The sequence below is a fragment of the Ceratotherium simum genome, chromosome 14, assembly GCF_057802395.1.
Source record: "Ceratotherium simum simum isolate JZ-2026a chromosome 14, ASM5780239v1, whole genome shotgun sequence".
NCBI lineage: Eukaryota > Metazoa > Chordata > Mammalia > Perissodactyla > Rhinocerotidae > Ceratotherium > Ceratotherium simum.
In genome coordinates this window covers 48,735,510-48,754,778 of record NC_141913.1, presented here as the reverse complement: position 1 = coordinate 48,754,778, position 19,269 = coordinate 48,735,510, and the positions used below count along the sequence as shown (strand labels likewise).

General features: G+C 38.3%; 1 protein-coding gene across 3 annotated transcripts in view; it reads right to left on the bottom strand.

Annotated features, from left to right (window-relative positions):
* CDH20 (cadherin 20) overlaps positions 1-19,269 on the bottom strand; it is a 196,996-nt gene that overhangs the window by 18,532 nt on the left and 159,195 nt on the right. For all 3 annotated transcript variants that reach the window (XM_087439299.1, XM_087439298.1, XM_087439300.1), the window contains exons 4-7: positions 19,020-19,139; positions 16,407-16,574; positions 12,633-12,820; positions 4,496-4,749 (exon numbers count right to left, since the gene is read on the bottom strand). In XM_087439299.1, the coding sequence (XP_087295425.1) occupies positions 4,496-4,749; positions 12,633-12,820; positions 16,407-16,574; positions 19,020-19,139 (730 nt within the window). The remainder of the gene's footprint in view (positions 1-4,495; positions 4,750-12,632; positions 12,821-16,406; positions 16,575-19,019; positions 19,140-19,269) is intronic.

The window sequence follows — 19,269 nt, the reverse complement described above, 5'->3', positions numbered from 1 at the left end:
CAAAATTCTATTTAAAGTTTCCAGCAATTGCAGTTTAACCTTAAAGTTGTTGAAATTGGGACACTGCCATTTTGATGGGAGTAAGCAGTTTCTTTAGTGCATTGTTTTTCAAACTGCGGGTTAGTGAAATCAATATGGTGAGTTATGACTAGTGTTGAAAGAAAATGAAATAGAATAGAATATGTGCATGCCAGACTATCACATGCAGTAAAGGTAAATATTGATGGTAAAACTTTTGTTTCAAATATATATAAATACATATATACACTATATGCATGTGTATGTATTTGGTAAAATGTTTTGTGTTAAATATGTTTTTTTTTTTTTTCCCCGGCAAAGATTCAGGATGACTGTTCAGAGAATTAGGCATTAAATGGAAAGGTGACCACTAAGGGCTAGAGAAATTGGAATCACTTCAGTTATAACTTTCCAAGAGTTGGGAAATTTAAGGAAGCAAATTAATGCCTCTCTGTTTGTGGCTTTATTTAACGAATACTTACTGTAGCCTGGCACTGCTCTATACACCTTACATATAGTGACTCATTTAATCCTCACAGTAACCCTATGAGGTATGTACTGTTATCATCTCCATTTTACAGGTGAGAAAACTGAGGCATGGAGAGGTTAAGTCACTTGCCCAAGGTCACACAGCTGGGAATCAGGCCTAGGCAGTTCAGTTTCCAGTTCCTGCTCCTAATCACCAAGCCACGCTGCCTTACTGCACATAGAATGTATGGAATTGTTTAAGGAAACAAAATTCTTCTTGAAGGTAGATTAAGCTATGATAGCAAACAGTTGACTTTTTAATAAAAAATATGCCTACCAAGTTCATTTAATATTAACTGGAATTTTTTTTTTCTAGGTATAATGACTTAGTTTTAAAGTTTACTGGCTGTTTTAAGAGTTGAATTTGTCTTAGGAAAAAATACTGATTGGCTCATGACAGTGTTTTCTTTCTGCTCCCCACACGTGAGAAAAGCCAACCATTCCGCCCATGGGGCCATAACCCTGATGGCAGCTCTCCAAGCTGTAGGCATAATGCTGAGGGGAGAGGCAGCCTATGATGAACCAGCTTTCTACACTCTAACCTACAACGCCATAGCAAATGTCACAGATGGTATGGGAGATGGAGCGATGGAAATAACTGACAGAACCCATGACAGTACTGCTTGGGGACACCAGGAGGAAACACTGCGAGCCTGCCTCAGAGAAGCCTCCCTATTGAGTGGAATCCCTTCCCAGTTTCCCAAATGGGGCCTGAATTGAGGCCATAATAGCATTCATTACTCTGAATGGGACACTGGGCCAATTTTCAGGAGGCAGGAGAACAAATTAAAGGTGTAGATACAGATGGAAAATGAGGAAATTGGGACACACTAGTGAATTATGTAGGTGGTTTTCCTTTCTCTAACCATAATATTCTCACCTACTACGGGCAGAATAGGCATAACATACACAAACAAAGCTGCCTTCAGCGAGCAGTAGCTGGTGTGCTTTGGGCTCCCCGCTTTTCTGCTTGGCTGAGGACATTCTCTGAATCTGGGAGCAATTTGGAGGTAGGGCATCGTGGGCAGGCTCACTAAATCCACACACACAGGATGGCACAGGAGGGCAGGCTGTTTCCACACCCAGCAGAAGCCTACTTCAGTTGCCAAATGGTTCAGTTTCTTGCCAGAAATTCCCCGAGCGTTTATTAAAAATTTAGGAGATCCAAACATTGTATTTTTCATGTGTATAATCTGGAGACTTAGTTTTGGGATTTACTAGTACATGATGACCAGCTTATATGCCTGACCACACCATAAACTTTCTAGAAAGGAGATTATAAAAGTCCTAATAAACTTTTAAAAAAGTTAAATGGCCTTTTATCCATAACATTTTAACATCAAATGATATGTTGATTTTTGGGTGATTTAATATGTATTTTCTTTTTAGGAATATAAATCTCATTTATTTGTAATAAAAATGCAGAAGATAAATTAGATAGCCAAGCTGCTATAAATATGCAAATTATTTTAAAAGAAAATAACTTTTATAGGAAAAATAAGGATAAAATGAGCAATTTGGGGAAAGATAATATAGGAAAGTAATTGCCACATGGGTTTATTAAATGATAGCTAGAGAGTTGACTTTTATGTGCTTTTCCCTATGAGAGTCCAGGACCCCTAATGTTCTGCTTGGGTCCAGGGACAATTCTTTGTTCCTGTGGGACGGTACAAAGAGCCAGGGACCCTATATCTAGCAATATGAATTCTGCTGCTGCTTTGCAACCAAAATGCAGAGGGAGAATTATCCCTAGCTGTGCTAAGTGGAATTCTGCGTTGCCCGCTGTGCCTGAACGTGTGTCTTGTTACCTCCAGGCCTGTGGCTGTCACTTTGTTCTTGCCTGTTTCTCTCTCAGGACGTAGAGTCTTGCTCCAGAATAAGGCCCAGTGGACCCTGCTCGCTGCCTCTGGCCTGTTCACTCTTGACTCCTTCCTGACTGGGATCTATTGGAGCAGACAGGCATTCCATTACGTACCTCCTTGATGCTGACTGCTGTGCCATGCTGGCCAACTGATGCTTTTCAATGGCTCATCATCTGAAGTAGCATTTTCTGTTAGCCAGACAAGATTCCTTCATTTTGTGTACCTCATTTTGCTCCCTGCCAGACATGGATCCAGGCCTGATAGTATTTCTTTCATTCCTAGATATGTCTTGAGATAATGACTTTAGCCCTGAATACTGCATATACACTCTAGGGGTGTGTGTGTGTGTGTATTTTCTGTCTGCATTCAGTCTCTTCTGCTTGTCATTTAGTAGTGTGACTCCTAACAGAGCATAATTCCTGTGCTTACCATGTAGGAGACCAGAGTCAGAATCTGGAAAGAAGATGTGGAAGTATCCACTGGGTATTCTGATTGACTGTTTTAGAAATGGTATCTGATTTTTTCAAGCTCATGCTTCTTTTATTTCAAACATTTCCCTCCTAAACTTTTATTCTCTAAAGTTTTCCCCACAGTGTCTTCTCTAATATGAATAGATTAATTAATTGATCAGAAGATATATACATATATTCTGGCTTCTGAAAATATAAATTTATAATAGAATCTGTTTTATTTATGTTGTGGTTGTTTTGGGGATAAAATGATTTCACTAACTTCTTCTCATCCTATTATACATTTAAAAAGCTTACGGTTGAAATATCACTGTTGTGAAGTTGTTATAATTCATAACAGAAAGGTTAGTTGCCTTATAAAAATCAAATATCAGAATCAAACAAAATCATTTTAGCCATTTTAATGCCTGAAAGTGTGAAATGTTTGCTAATTGGTCAGAGGAAGCAGATTTCCCCCAGTATAGTTATTCTCAGGAGAGAACCATCATCATTAAACTGCAAAAGCACATTTTCATTAAATACAAAATGCACCACGTGAGAGAAGTAGCCCACTGACAGAAAAGGCATTTGATAAATTGGGGTGTGTTTAAAATGTGTTGCTGCACTAAAGCCCCGGATCCATTTTACCATGTGGCTTTCAACAATTAATGTGACAGATGGCCTCAAACAGCCTTGGAATCCGGATCTTTTGTGTCAAGCTTCAGAGGCTTGGCAGTTGCTCTGGAAGGTTGAGGTGTCAACCTGTCCGCCAGCTGTTTGCACTTTGGTTCCAGAGTTGATGGGAAATGGCCATGGCTTGTAAGAGCCGCTCTCCTCTCCCCCTTGAAGGGGAAGCATCTTGGTTGGAATCTTTAAGTTCAAAACACACTTTGGAGAGACTGATATGTGGGCTTGCCCTAGAAAGCCCTATCTGGCCAGTTTACATGGCATTGAAGCCACTGACAACAGGAGCAGTTTCTATGTCTGTTGTTTCTAAAGTATATGCAAATATATATAGTATATGTTATTTTTTTCCCATTTTTTCAAGTGAAAATGTCAAAGGTTCATAAAAATTGAAAGAATGTGCTATGATCACCTTTGTATTCACCACTAAGATTTGACAGTTTTTAATGTTTTGTTTTCTGTGTGTCTGTCTATGCTTTTTCTGAATTGGTAGTTTTCAACTGGGGATGATTTTGTCCCCCTACTCCTTCCCTGTCCTGGGACATTTGGCAATGTTTGAGGACATTTTAGGTTGTGACAACTCAGGAGGTGCTACTGACATTTAGTGGGTAGAGGAGAGAGATGCTGCTAAACATTGTACAATGCACAGGACAGCCCCTCACAACAAAGAATTATCCAGCCCCAAATGTCAGTAGGGCCATGATTGAGAACTAAGGGGGCTATATGTGTGTGTGTGTGTGTGTTTTGCTGAACCAATTGAATGTGAGTTGTAGACATAATGATACTTGACTTCTAAATAATGTGACAAGCCCATGTTCTTTAAACAGGAAGAACTTAAAGAAAGAGGAGAGTCTCCAGAGATGGAAGAAGCAAAGGGAAATAGTGCTAGAAAATTAGATACCAGGGAAGGGAAGATTCCAGGATATAAGAAAAAGGTGAAATCTGTGGGAAAACCTGATTGAGTTGTTGGTCACATCCGGGTCCTTGGCAGAAATGATCTGTATGGTCGTTCCAATCGCCACATCCTCTGGAACCTCCACAAAATAAAAGCCAGGTTCAAATACAGGGGGCTCATCCACATCTTCCACACTGATGTGCACTGTGGTTGTGTCCTGAAATGGGCCCAGGTTCAGAAAACGCATCTCCAGGTGTGGATTGGCTCCCTCCACTTTTAAAGTGTAGCTTTTCTTGCTTTCAAAACTCAGGGGCTGAAAAGTAATGACAGGAAAATTGATTAGCCACGAGCATATATGTCAAGGTTTTAAAGGATGGCTAGTATTGATGGCTGGTGGGAAGATTCTCAAATTCATTAAATGGAGGAAAAGAGGCAAAGGGAAAAACAAGGGGAATTTTTCCTTTGTTCCATAGTTCTTGGTCTTAATGTCAGTTTCAAGTTGGGTAAAGAAGGTAAGGAAGATGCTAGATGCATCAGAGATAGTGAAGGAAGCCAATTTGCTGATTATGAAAGCCACTGTATCCTGGGCAAGCTCGACTTGAATATGTCTACTCCTTAATCAGCATGGTTACCTTATCTTTAGAGATGCTTGTTTATTTCAAAAGATGTCATGATGATTAAAAGAGAGTTCAAGTTCTGTTTCAGAATATCCATACAACCGAGGCCTAGGCTTTTCTGTTTTCTTCCTTTAATAAAAAAATTCTTGAGTACAAATGCAACAGTGATTTTTTCCAAGAAACTATAATAAGCACCTCACAAGGGTTCTCAGGGAACTGTGTCAGATCAATATTTAGTTTATTCAGTGCATTTTGTTTATCATAGACACTCTCTTTTAAAAATCTCTTTTAAAAACCTGATCCAAGACCTCATTTTACAGTTACAGAACTTGATACCCAGAGAGCTCAGAAGACTGGAATAAACTGACATGGTTACATAATGGCAGAGTAGAAATGCTGGTCTGTATTTTTAAATTCCTTGTTCAGGGTGCATCCATAAAACTTTGTCTAGTAAAATTCCATGTCATAACATAATTTTTTTAGTTGTTTCTTTTTTTGATCTATTCCTATCTTCAGGATGTTTTACGTCAAAATTAATATAACACTTTAGGGTAGAAAGTGAACTTGAATGCTATCTCTTCGGAGTAATCCATTATGTTTTTTTTAAACTGACAAAAATGTTTAAATGTTTTAAGCAACAGTTACCTCAAAACAGCATCAATAATAAAAAACATCATGGAAAGTCATTCCTATAAAATAATTACAGTGGATGGCAAAGCAGTTACTAAAGCTTAAAAGTCACATGTCAATTTGGCCATGACCAATTTCTCTAGCTAAATATTCACTTGTGCTTTTTTTCATAAAATATGCTGAATATAAGCACATTTTATGTTATAAACAGAGCAATTGCTTTGCTTTTGAGAAACAAACAGCACTAAGAGTTGCTTTAACTAAATTTATTTGCAAATTCTAATAAAAATAATTTTTGTTTGTTCTGTTGCTGTTGTTTGGTTACTACTTGTTCTGCATTTACTTAGTGCCACACGTTGTACTTTTTTCATGGAGTCAACCATCCCCGTTTAAACCAAGCAGCCATTTCCACCAGGCTGCCTGCCTCACTAGTTCTTCGTCAAAAGGCAAGGTTTTCATTAACAGGGAAATCTGCTGCTCAGATTATGATATATTTGAAGGAATAGTTTTACCAGTTTATTTTATTTATACTTGTTCTCTAAATCTAGACATTTATCTTTCCTGGTAAATTACATTATATTCTCTTAAAATTTTTTCCTTAAATATGCGTAACTCAAAGTGGAAACTATTGTTTATGTTAGGTTTGAGCTAGACAAATTTGTTTTTTCCTTAATTTGAAGTCATTTTTCTAATCTGGTGTGATTTTTGGTACTCATTTTTTTAAATTAAGGTGTAACTTACATACATTAAAATTCATCTTTTTTAGTGTAAAGTTTTTTAGGTTTTGACAAATGTATACAGCCGTGTGTCCACCATGATAATCAAGATATAGAATGGTTCCATCACCCCCATTACCCCCTGCACTGTGCCCCTTTGTGATCAACTCCTCTCCCCTTGGCAACCACTGATCTATGGTTCTATCTCTATTGCAAAAATGTCATATAAATGCAGTCATTCAGTATGTAGTCTTTGGAGTCTAGTTGCTTTCACTTAGCATGATGCATTTGAGATTCATCCATGTTGTTGTGTGAATGAGTAGTTTCTCCCTTTCAGTTGCCATGTAATATTCCATTATATGAATGTACCACAGTTTATTTATCCATTTTCCACTAGAGGTACAATTGAGTTGTTTCCAACTTCTGAGAGTTATGAATAAAGCCACTATGAATATTTGCATATAGGTTTTTGTGTGAACATAGGTTTTCATTTCACTTGGGTGAATACCTAGGAGTGGGATTGCAGGATCGTATGGTAAGTATATTTTTAACTTTATAAGAAACTTCCAAACCAATTTTCAAAGTGGCTGTACCATTTTGCATCCCCACCAGGAATGTATGAAAGTTCTAGTTGCTCCACATGCTTGTCATTATTTCGTTTTGTTAGTTTTTCTGATTTTAGCCATCCTAGTGGGTATGAAGTAGTATCTCATTGTGGTTTTGATTTGTATTTCCCTAATGCCTAATGATAGTGAACATCACTATATGTGTCTGTATATCTTTATATGTCTTCTTGAAGAGTTCTTTATGTATTCTAAATTCAAATCCTTTATCAGACATGTGACTTGCAAATATTTTCTCCCAATGTGTGATTTGTCTTTTCATTCTCTTAACAGTGACTTTTCAAGAGAAGAAACTCTTGATTTTGATGAAGTCTTATTTATCACTTTTTCTTTTGTAGATTGGGATTTTAGTGTCATATGTAAGAAATCTTTGCCTAATCAGGGTCACAAAGATTTTCTCCTGTGTTTCCTTCTAGAAATTTTATAGTTTTAGTTTTTTACATTTACGTATATTATCCATTTGGAGTTTATTTCTGTGAGGTATGAATCAAGATTCTTTTTCTGGCATATGGATATCCAATTGTTTTAGCACCATCTGGTGAAGAGACTAGAGCGAGTTTTTAATTATTGTTAAAATTTCTTTTAAATGTTACCTAGTGATTACATTATTTAAGATTATTGTCTCCCTCACTTAAATAGTTTTGTTATTTAAGATTGAAAGAAAACATCGCCCTAAATACCCTAAGCTTTAAATTGCCCGCAATTGATATATGTTTAACTTTTCTCTCTTGAAAAGTTTTGTACTTATTTTTTTAACATCAAAGAATTGCTTATTTCTATATTTATAATAGTAAATCAAAGAGTAGTAATGTCTGAGAACTCAAGTTCCAAATTCAAAAAATTTCCTAGAGTAGGGCCGGCCCCGTGGCTTAGCGGTTAAGTGCACGCGCTCCGCTGCTGGCGGCCCGGGTTCGGATCCCGGGTGCGCACAGATGCACTGCTTCTCCGGCCATGCTGGGGCCGTGTCCCACATACAGCAGCTAGAAGGATGTGCAGCTATGACATACAACTATCTACTGGGGCTTTGGGGGAAAAAAACAAATAAATAAAATTAAAAAAAAAAAAAATTTCCTAGAGTTGGTGCACACAAAAATGGAAAGCCATTATATCCTTGAAAATTGAGTCATAAAAATTGTGGCACAAATAATAATGTAGCTCCCTAAGCAGAATTAATTATTCCCCCCTCTATTCCCATAGCACTTTGTCATTCTTCCATTATGGCTCTTCTTATTTTGTATTACAAATATTTCTTTCTATGTTGGTCCCTTTCACCAGACTCGAGGGCAAAGGCTATGACTTAGTCAGATTTTTATCTGGCCCCAGTGCCTAGTGAGGGCCTAAAACCTAAAAAAGCAGCAAAAAAATGTTGCATTGAATAGTGCAAAAAACTTTTTCAATCTGAGTATTAACAAGTACTGGTTGAGTGATAATATATACAGATTTTATGTTACCGTATATCAATGATTCTAAGATGTACATTTTTTCTTATTTTGACATTTTGGAAATAGGGTTGTTTCTCCAATTGATGGCACCGTACAACTGCTGTAGGCCCAACAGGAGATAGGATGTAGTTGTCACTGTTTCTGCAAGCCGGACCTAGTCAAAGCTCTACATGTTGTACTTCACTTGAGTTCTGCACATTGTTGGCAGTACATGTGTATAGCTTTATTGCCTCCTAAAATAACTTCAAAAAGATTGTATTATGATTCAACCTTGAAACAAAAGTTGTTGTGTAGACAGAATGGCATGGAAACAACAGCAGGGAGTAAATCTGATATTAGTGGAGTAAATATGTCTGTGCCTACAAGAACTTTTTCAATAGCTATAAATTAAGGAATAAGAAAGCATTGTATCATCTAAATTGGCAAGATTTTTTTTTAAAAGTGGTATATAAAACAATGATGGAGTTTACAATTCATGACATCTTAGATTTGATGAAATACGGAAGTTTTGATTTTTGTGGCCTGCCTAAGAGGAGAATGGACTCAAAACAATTGCTTCTTGTATGCTGGAAGATGGAAGATGAAGACATTCTTCAGACTGGAGAATGGCATAACATCATGCTCATATAGAATAAAGAACATTCTGAAAATTATATATTTCAAGTTATCTTTCAAGCATTTAAGTTAAGAGACTGAAAAATCAATTGATTGATTACTTAAAAGCCAAAAAGACCCAAGGTACTGGGTAGTAATCAGTGTGATTTTATGAAGACCCAATTCTATCAGTTCAACTTAATTTCTCTTTTTGAAAAAGTATGTGCTTTTTAGACAGATAATAGGCCTTAGGGAAATAAATCAAATGCAGAACTTTTGTTTCAATTTTATATGACATTATTAATGAGAAAGTAGGAAGATGGGTGGAGATCAGGCATCTGAGTGAATGTTGTTTCAAAGGTATGGATTGAGCAGTCGATAGCTTCTGAAGTATTTATTATATTTGACTTGTCCATCTACCCAACTTATTAACCTCTTTCTTAATTCCATTTTCTGGCACCTCATAAGTTCAGAAGAGAAATCCAAATGACCTTGGAAAAATGGATATATGTTTTGATTAAACATGGATATAGTTTTAGTAATGACAATGAAAGAGTGTTCTGTCTTATGAGGTTTAATCTTTTCTCTAGGTAAGGGAGCTGGATAAAAGACGTTTTGAGATTCCTTTCAGATACGAAATTGTAATAATTTTTTAAATGAATGGCTTGTAATAAGGCCTAAGCTATATTCTAATAATTTGATAAATTAATGTTATTATATTATTTAGAATTACTTTATATATTATTTTAAGATACAAAATAAAATTTAAAGTATATTGAGACTCTCAAAAGCTCTTTTTCTGATTGCTTAACTTTTTAAAGAGAATATTTTCATTAAAGAAACAATTATCCAAAACTTTGAGTTTTTACCTTGTTTACAGTTACCAGTGATGGTAAGCAATGTATTATTAATTGTTAAGTTGAGGCATGCCATATAACAGGGTAATGTTCTTAAACCTATGTGATATACCAAATTGATATTATTATTACTAGTCACCTCTTATAATTCTAGCATGTGTTATTAATTCTTAGAGAATGAGAATAAAATAAGAAACTGCAATATTTAAATTACGTCCAGATTTAAGTGATAATTCCAAAGTTAAACTCAGCTTTTTGCACTATTTGGAGGTCATTGTGTGCCGTTCATAAAGATTTCTGGTTGGTGGAATGCTGGATATATCTGTTCTTTTACTGTATTTGATTGCACCTTAAGTAAACATAGGACAAACGTGTGAACTCTTCTCTTCTCTTCTAAAGCAGTGTTAATTCAACTCTATGGCAAAGCATGGAATAAAGTTATTCCATGTGCCACATTCTAAGTTATGACTTTGTTGCTTTTGTCAACGTCATCAGTGACCTCCATGTTCCTAAAGTATCTGGTTAATTTTCAATGTTCTTATATGACGTTCAGCAGCATTTGTCACAGGTGATCATTCCCTTCTCTTGGAAACAGCTTCTTCATGCCTTCCAGGACACCACACTCCCGTGATTTTCCTCCTGCCTCCCTGGTCTCTCCTTGTCAGTCTCCTTGCTTGTCCTTGCCCTTCTCCCTGACCTCTTCACGTTGGGGTGCTGCAAGGCTCATTTCACTGACCTCTTCTCCTTCTATGCTTAGTCTCTTGGAATATCATTCTGTTTTATTTTCTTTAAGTACCATCTATATGTTTATGACTCCCACATTTATATTTCCAGCCCAGAACTCTTCTCCAGACTCCAGACTCCTATAACCATCTACTACACATCTCCATTTGGGTGTCTGGTAGACGCTGCAAACATACCATGTCCAGAATTGAATCCCAATATTTGCCACCTCCTGCCACCTGCTCTACTTGCAGACTTCCCCATCTTAGTTAATGGCAACTCTATTCTTGTTGCTCAGTTGACTCCTTTCTTTCTTTTGTATTCTTATTCAATCTGCTAAGAAATCCTATTGGCTCTACTTTCAAAATATATCCAGATTCTGACCGCTTCTCACCACTTCCATTCCCACCACCCTGGACCAAGTCCCCATCATCTCTTACCTGGATTATCACAATAGCCTCTCAGCTGGTCTCCCCTGTTCCCATCCTTGCCCCGTTATGGTCTTTTCTCAGCACAGCTTACAAAGTAATTATTTTATAATGGAAGTCCAGTCATGTCACACATCTGTTGAAGTCCTCCAGTTGTTCCCCACTTTACTCAGAGTAAAACCCAAAGTCCTTACATCAGCCTACAAGGTCCTACACAATCTGGCCCCCTTGTTACTTTTCTGAGCTACCCTCCTACTAGTCTCCCCCTCCACTCAGCCTTATAAACCTCCTTACTGTTCTGGAGTCCCACCTCAGGGCCTTTGCACTGGCTGTCCCTTTGCCTGGAACATTTTCTTCAATATCTCCATGCCCACTCCCTCATCTCCAGGGCTGCCATGTACAGTTCTCACTGAAAGTCATGTATAGGGCACCTCCCAAGGTTGTATATTGTCAACCTGCCCAACTCTATGCTGTGACTCTGCCCCCTTCAAGTCTTTGCATAAATGTTGTTCTCTGTGAGGCCAATCCCAATCACCTAATTTAAATTTGAAGTCATGTTGGCTCTTCTGATTTCACTTTTGTTCTATTTTATCCATCCCCCCATAGCACTTATCACCTTCTAATATACTACTCTATCCACTTGCTATTTTGATTGTCTTCTTCCTCTCACTAGAATGTAAGCCCCACGAGGACAGAGATTTTTCGTTGTTTTATTTACTTTCCACATTAAATTCCTAGAACAGTACCCGGCATGTAGGTAGGCATCAAACAAATATTTGTTGGTCAAATAATTTAAGATATCTGGGGTTTTAAAATGTATTGAAAATGGAGGAGACGGAAGATTAAATCAATGAGTTTTTGAATTAATGTATTTCATCAGATATATATTTATTAGAATGTTAAAACTTCAATTTTTAAGTTTTATATTCCAGCTGATATATCCATATATGCTTTATGCCATAGAATCAATAGCTTATATTCAGAAAACTTGGTAACTTATCATGAAGCCAAAGAGTTTCAAGTGATAACATCCCTCAGCAGCTATGTTTGATAAAGTTTTTTCAAGTCTAATTAGCATCTGTGGATCTTCGAGTAGCAATTAAAAAAATCCCTGCATGTTTTTATTGATTCATAAATAATATTATAGTTTTCTTTATTGTTATTTATGGTGTACTATGATAAAGAATGAGTTTTATTCAAGTGCAAATATTGATTAGGTCATTACCATCATTAGGGAATTAAGCTATAGCAGTTTTTTAAGTGGCTTAGAGCAGTTTTTTAAGTGGCTTAGAGCAGTTTTTTAAGTGGCTAAGTAGTGAGCTAGGAGAAATGACATATTTATAATATATCTTTATCATGACCTGGTGCCCTTTCTGTAAAACAATGACACAGCCAGTGTTTACATGTAAGCAAAAGGAGTAAGAGATTTTTTTTTCTTAATAATAGGAAAGAGTGTTTATCAGAGGATTTGAAGCAATACATATCAATAGTACAATAGCCCTTACTAACTCCTCATGTGCATTCAAAGCATCCTTTGAAATGATTTGGAAAAAGGAGTTGGATTACCTTCTTCACAGTTATGATGCCAACTTGGAAATTGGGATCTGTGTTAATGTCAAAGGTATCTGCGCCATCTCCATCCACAATAGTATACTTCATCTCTGCATTGATTCCTTCATCCAAGTCCTTGGCAAACACTCTCCCCACGGTGGAGCTAACTGGAGCCGATTCCAACACACTCATCTGATAATGTTCTGTGAAGAAAGGTCAGAACACTCATTTTTGTAATCTGTCACTATAAAAAATGCCTCGTCATTATCTCATCATATCAGGCATGCTGGGCAAAACATCTTTCTCTTGGTTCAACAATTAAAACTTGAGTTTTACAGATGAATAAGTGAGATCCGAAGAAGCTGAGCAAATGGTATTAGGTCATAGTCTGTACTGGGTGTTTGATAAGGAGGGGCCAAACTAGCTTGATCATAATCCTAAGAGTAGGACAGGACGAAAGCAAAAATATTTATCTCAGTTAATCTACCTTCAGAGTGGTAGGAAGTACCTTGCTTTCCAATCTTTCAGTCCTTCCTAATGAACTATTTCCCCAAATGAACTATTTCCCCAAATGTTACTTCTGAGGAAGCTAGACAAACATTGTGGTCACAAAGTACATATTTATTCTATTCACATTTCAAATGCCCTCATTTTCCTTTGTGGTGATCTGGTCAGTGTACTGAGTGTCCATCTCTATGACCACCTGCCCAAAGTGAATGGCGACCAGTGATCTATAGAGGAGGAACAGCCACAGAGAGCAAGCTCTGCCAGCTCCATGTGTTGTCCATCGACGTATCCTTGCACCTGGTTCTGCCCACTGGTGGCCTCTTCATAGACGGACTTCTGATGCTTCTTCTTGTTCCAGAATAGAACACCGCAAAAGTTCTCACATATGTAAGAAGCTCAGAGCTGGTAATGTTCTTCTTTTCAACTTGATATCCTGAATTCACAATTAAATTTAGTTCATTTTCATCTCCACAGAGTTGTATCTTCACTAACTTACCTTCTCTGGGGCTCAACTTTTTGACAGCCTTCATTATTTTGTTAATCATAATGTAACTGACTAAATAAAATCACACAATCACATTTTCAATGTGTACATGATCTCTTTTATTCTAATATGCATTGCAAGCTACAGGGAAGCCTGGGATATGAGGGTTCAAATTTCACAAAGATCTGGGGAGGCTGACAGCACCCAGCCAGCTCACAGCACCCTCTCTCACACAGGAGAAGAAATAATGCCTGTTCGTTGCAAATATGAGCCAGGAAATTGCTAATGTCTGCAGTAGGCTGGCAGGCACTTGGATTTCAGATCTCCCCATTCACTTTCAAAGTTGTTGATGAATTAGACATTGCTATTACAGAACTTTTGGGAAAAACAAGTATCTGCCTGCAATTTTCTCCACACCAGGAAAGCTATGTGTTGTGTGTTTAAACAAACATATACATAAAATTTCTACACATGATGTGTTATGTTAGAAATAAATAGCCTGAGATCTGGATATTCCATTATACTTGGTTCAATTAAAGGTGACTGAGCTTGTTCAATATAAAATAGTAGGTATGTCATTTTGTCAACACTCCATCATCAGTTATGGTAATATTTGTAAAAAAGAAGGAAGATGGAATTCTAGAATGAGGAATCAGAAGATTAGTAATGCAGAAGAGTTTATCCAAGGTAGGATGTTCAAGAATCTAGAGTCTACAGCGTGCACAATGTGAGGCATTCATGAAGTAATCAAGATGGAACCCACAGGGTCAGCAAAGCAATAAGAAACCAATCCATATGACATTTCACAAACTGTTCCATGATGCACTAACTATTCTGTACTGTAGAACCAATCAACTTAGTAACTTACTTGCTTGCACCACTTGTGAAATACTTATCTAGTATCCTGCCTTTTTGATTCATGAAATCTCATGGGGACTTTGGGTATATCAGTTGCAGGTAATATTTTGAGCTCTCTTCCTATATTTACATAGATAAAATAGATGGCTCACTTGGTCTGGCTGACTCAAAATGTAGCTATTCAGCCAATAGTTTGGCTTGACTCTTTGTTTTTGTTTTTTTTTTTTTGTGAAGATCAGCCCTGAGCTAACGTCTGTTGCCAATCCTCCTCTTTTTGCTGAGGAAGATTGGCCCCGGGCTAACATCCGTGCCCATCTTCCTCTACTTTATATGGGATGCTGCCACAGCATGGCTTGGCAAGAGGTGTGTCAGTCCGCACCTGAGAACCAAACCTGCGAACCCCGGGCTGCCGAAGCAGAGCACGCAAACATAACCACTACACCACCTGGCCGGACCCTTGACTCTCTGTTTTTAGTTTAGTTTTTTTTTTTTTAACCTGATTTCCCTGGTTAAGTCTTTCACCTGGAATTGTGTCTGCTACTCTCGCTTCTCCAACTGCTCCATTTAGGCGTCTGCTTATCCAATTCACGTCTCCATTCCTGGGCTCCATTCCACAGTCATAGCTCTATATTTCCACCTTCCTAAGGGACATTCAATCTGATTGTCCTGCTGTCACTTCATATTCAAATCTGAATTTGTCTTCCTCCTTCCCTGCCCCTAGTTCCACTAGGCATCTTCTATTTCTGTTCTTCTCCCTGTTGCCCAGACTATAAACGTTGTTGTCATTGTGACTCCACCCTCTGCCTTGGTTGCCTTAGCCAAGAAATCAAGAGGCGGAAATCCATGTTTTCTTATTTGTCCCACTCCACTCCTTCTGCCACCTCCTTAGGTCCTTATCACTTAAAATCTGGACCCCTTTAAATGCCTCCTAACAAACTCCCCTGCTTCTAGTCCTCACCCCTGCCAACCCATCCTGTACATATTAGCCTTTATGTTTCTCTCTTGCTCAAAAACTTATCAATAACTTCCATTAGAAATATAACACATTTGAAACACTAAAGAGCAGGTCTCCATTTTAGGGGTCTTTGAACATAAAATTACATTTGCAACTTTATTTCCAGGTCTTCATATATATGATTTTTTCTTACATTCAGGTTTCTACTCAAATGAGCTCTAGGAGAGCAGAGATTTTGTTTGTTTTGTATGTTGCTCTATATCCCGTACCTAGAATGGTACCCGAAACAAATATTTTTTGAACAAATGAATGGCTTCCCCCTTCTGGAATGTTTTCCTTTCTGCCTATTTAAATCCTTTATTTTCTTCAGTCCTGTGTTGAAGTCTCCTCCTTCTCTGAAGCCTTCATTCATCTTAGTATGAAGGCTTCATTCTGCACTAACCAAGCAGTACAGCAAATGCTGCTTCTTGATTAACTTTTGATGAATATAGAACATGAAATCCTCAAGTGGGTTATAAGCTTCACAGGGGCAGGGACTGGGTTTCAAGAGTCTTGAGTCCCTCATGCCTGGTGCCCTTACAAAGCAGGTGCTTCGTACCTGCTTGTGAATTGATTGGTAGAGGTGAAAAAAATCTTAGATGTCACAATGGTTTGTGGCTTTCTAAAGTTCAACCCTACCTAACAAAATCTTATTCCTTAGTATTTAATTTTATGGGAGGTGCAGGGCATGGTGATCAAGAGAAAAAATGTCTAAAAGGGCCCAATAGGGAGGCAATAACGAAAAAAGCGAGAAACTGGTTTAGCGCTGTAGGAAGTTGAGACCCAGGAGGGAAGTGGTTATGTGAGAATTGCATGATAAATGTAGGAAAGGAAGCCAGGAATAATTGAACTTAGAGAGAAACTCAGACTGGTCTTTCTCTTTCACCTCTGTAACAGGTGTGTCCCTCTGGCCTGCGATCTGCACTCTGATTGGTTAGGTACTCACTCTGGGGAAAGCGGGGTGGGTTATCATTGACATCCGAGAGGGTGATGTTGACCGTTGTGGTCCCAGCTAATCCTCCAAGCTGCCCTCCCATGTCCTTGGCTTGGATAATCACTTCATAGTATTCTTTGGCTTCTCGGTCCATGTTCATGAGTGCTGTCCTAATTACACCTGCAGGATAGAAACGACTTGGTTTTTAAAAACAAAACCACAAGTCCAGTTTTTAAGATTGGTTTCTAGGTTTCTCCCTTGTGCATTGTTAATGTCTAGAGTTGAGATGCAAATCACCTGTGTTTTATTAAACTTGAGGTCAGAATTGCAGCTTCAAAAAAGTGCGGTGCCTAAACAAACAGTGAATAAATACTATTAGAGGGCCCGTTTCCTCTGGCAACATTACCAAGAGAGAACAGGAGGTGGCAGCAATGGTTCTCGAACAGACGGGGAATTGCAGTTACAGGCAATTTCAGGCTGCTCTGTCTCACCAAAGCTGGGGCTTCGGGTCCAGAAAACAAAGTCTCGTATGTCTGCAAACCTATGATTTTAGATAATTCTCCTTCAGCTCTTTCTTTCTTCAGCTGCTAGAGCCCTTGTGGAGCGAATGAGTCTTCTTTAGGCAACTCACTCCTATTCTACTTTTTCCAGCCTCTCCAATAACTGTTAGCAGGGTTGAATTCTGATTTGATTTTCCTTTTGTTATATATTCATTCTATTTTGTTATGTTCTGCTTACCTCTGTGTTTCACTGAATTCCTTGAGCTAGGACATGAAAGATGCTCTGTGAGTTGTTTATTTTTAAGATGATAAGGGATGAACTTCCCCAGACAATAAGTAGCACCATCGTAGTGTGCTGATACGGTTTCATTTAAGAAGAGGGGTCTAAATCAAAATCCAGTGAAATGTGTTGTTTTGATCCTGCCAAGGATGTGCAGTAATGTTTTATCTCCCTTTTAACCCTTCCACTTAGAAAAGTTGACTTCTGTACACTCTAGGCAAAGATTAAATGCTTGTTTACTGCAAGTTTACAACATAACTCTTGGCTAAATAGACCTTTTGCACACAAAGGGAAGGGATTGGGAGCCACAAAGCTGTCCCCAGTTTACTCCTATAATGTATATATTACGATGTAGTAACAACATTCTAAAGTGAAATATGCAGCATTTTCTTTTTTTAAATGCCCCATGGACACAGCAATAACTATCTTTTCGTGTATTTTTGACCTTAACACTAAAGATGCCCCCTGGGAGATGTCAAAATAATGTAAGTTTCCTCTGAAGCTATAAAGGACACGTTGCCCTCTTCCTGTCTATATTTTTCCTCCCCGTGGGCACCCCCTCACTCTCCCTCTCCCCATTTGTAGAATTGTCAGTTACTGTTTTATAGAAGTCCCTAACTGCAATCTTTTTTCTTTCCTCGTACTAATTTGCACTCCCTCACTTTCTACTTTTATGATATAATTTTCTGAATGCCTGGTTCCCCTTAGGACTTCTGGAAAAAAAATTCTATTAGGTTGATAATAAGAAATGTATTTTTCCTCTTTCAAATAAAGAGATGACTTTGAGTGTTCACCATTGACTCTGCCTCTGTGCCTGTATATTTCTTTACTCAAGTTCTTCATTAATTACTCGTAGATGCTCAGTTTTCCTGTATGTAAAATGGGAATAACTACTTCCATATATTTCATGAGTTCACAAGATAATTGGCAGGCTCAAATATGGTAATGTTTATGCAAAGGGAGAAAGCCTGGCACAATGCAAGATCATAAAGATGTTACTCTGCCCAACCCAAAAGTATTAAAGGGACGCCTTCATAGATAAAACATACAGATACTGTAGTCAAAGCTTGCTAGTAAAACTGAAACAAAACAAAACAAACAAAAAACCAAAACCAAACTTCTGTTGGTTTGCCCTTTTCTGCCACATTGCTCCTTACCCATCTGGTTCTCTATGCTCTCCTCCCTGTTAGAGCCTCCCACTCAGCACCTGTCTGTTTGGGAGCCACATCCCATGCTCTATGCTCTTTCCTCCCTCATCAAAACCTGTCTGTCCTGGCACCATTCATTCTGACCTTGTTCTCTGCTTAGTACAGGGTGGTTCAGTGAAAAGAACATCAGACCACATGTCGGGGGACTTATCCACAACTAGATGCACTTGTTAGGTCTCAATTCCCAATTTCCTTATCCGTTAAGTGAATAGTGATGGACTGGATGACTCCCCTAAGGCTCTTTCTAGTTTTAAAATCAATGATTCTAGTTCTGTAGTGAGTCCAGGTTAATGTGTCAATCTTCTCAGGTCTTCTTGGAGTGATAAAAGACCTTAATCCCTGGGAATAAATGCAGTCCTAGGACATTTTGAAGGCTAGTAAGGAGGTACTTTCATGGAGGCAGGCCTTCCGGCCTCTCCAGTCAGACTTGTACACTGTCTGTCTATACATGGTGCTGCTCTTGCCCACCGGGGCAGTGCTGGTTTTCTCTCTAAATCCTAAAGCTATGACAATCTTCTCTGGTTAATACTCTCCCTGGAGAGTCCTTGAAAAGGAGAGTTGGGTCTGTCATAAGTAGTGGTTAAAAATTATTAAGGAATAAAGCAAACACCTCTGACTCAACTGCTGCATCAAATACCTGTTTTGGAGTCCACAGAAAAATATGGTTGGCCCTGGAGAATGCTGTACACTACCCGAGCACTGTTGCCGTAGGTTGGATCATCAGCATCTGTGGCTGTCACCTGGATAACAGAGGTCCCTGAGGAAGAGAGAAGGTGGAAGCCTGTTCAAGTTGAATTGCTACAGGCTGGATGCAATCCTGAATGGGCAGTCTTAAAGCATTTGCAGATGTTATGTTTGCTTCCTTGGGAGGGTCCCCCTTCTAGGTC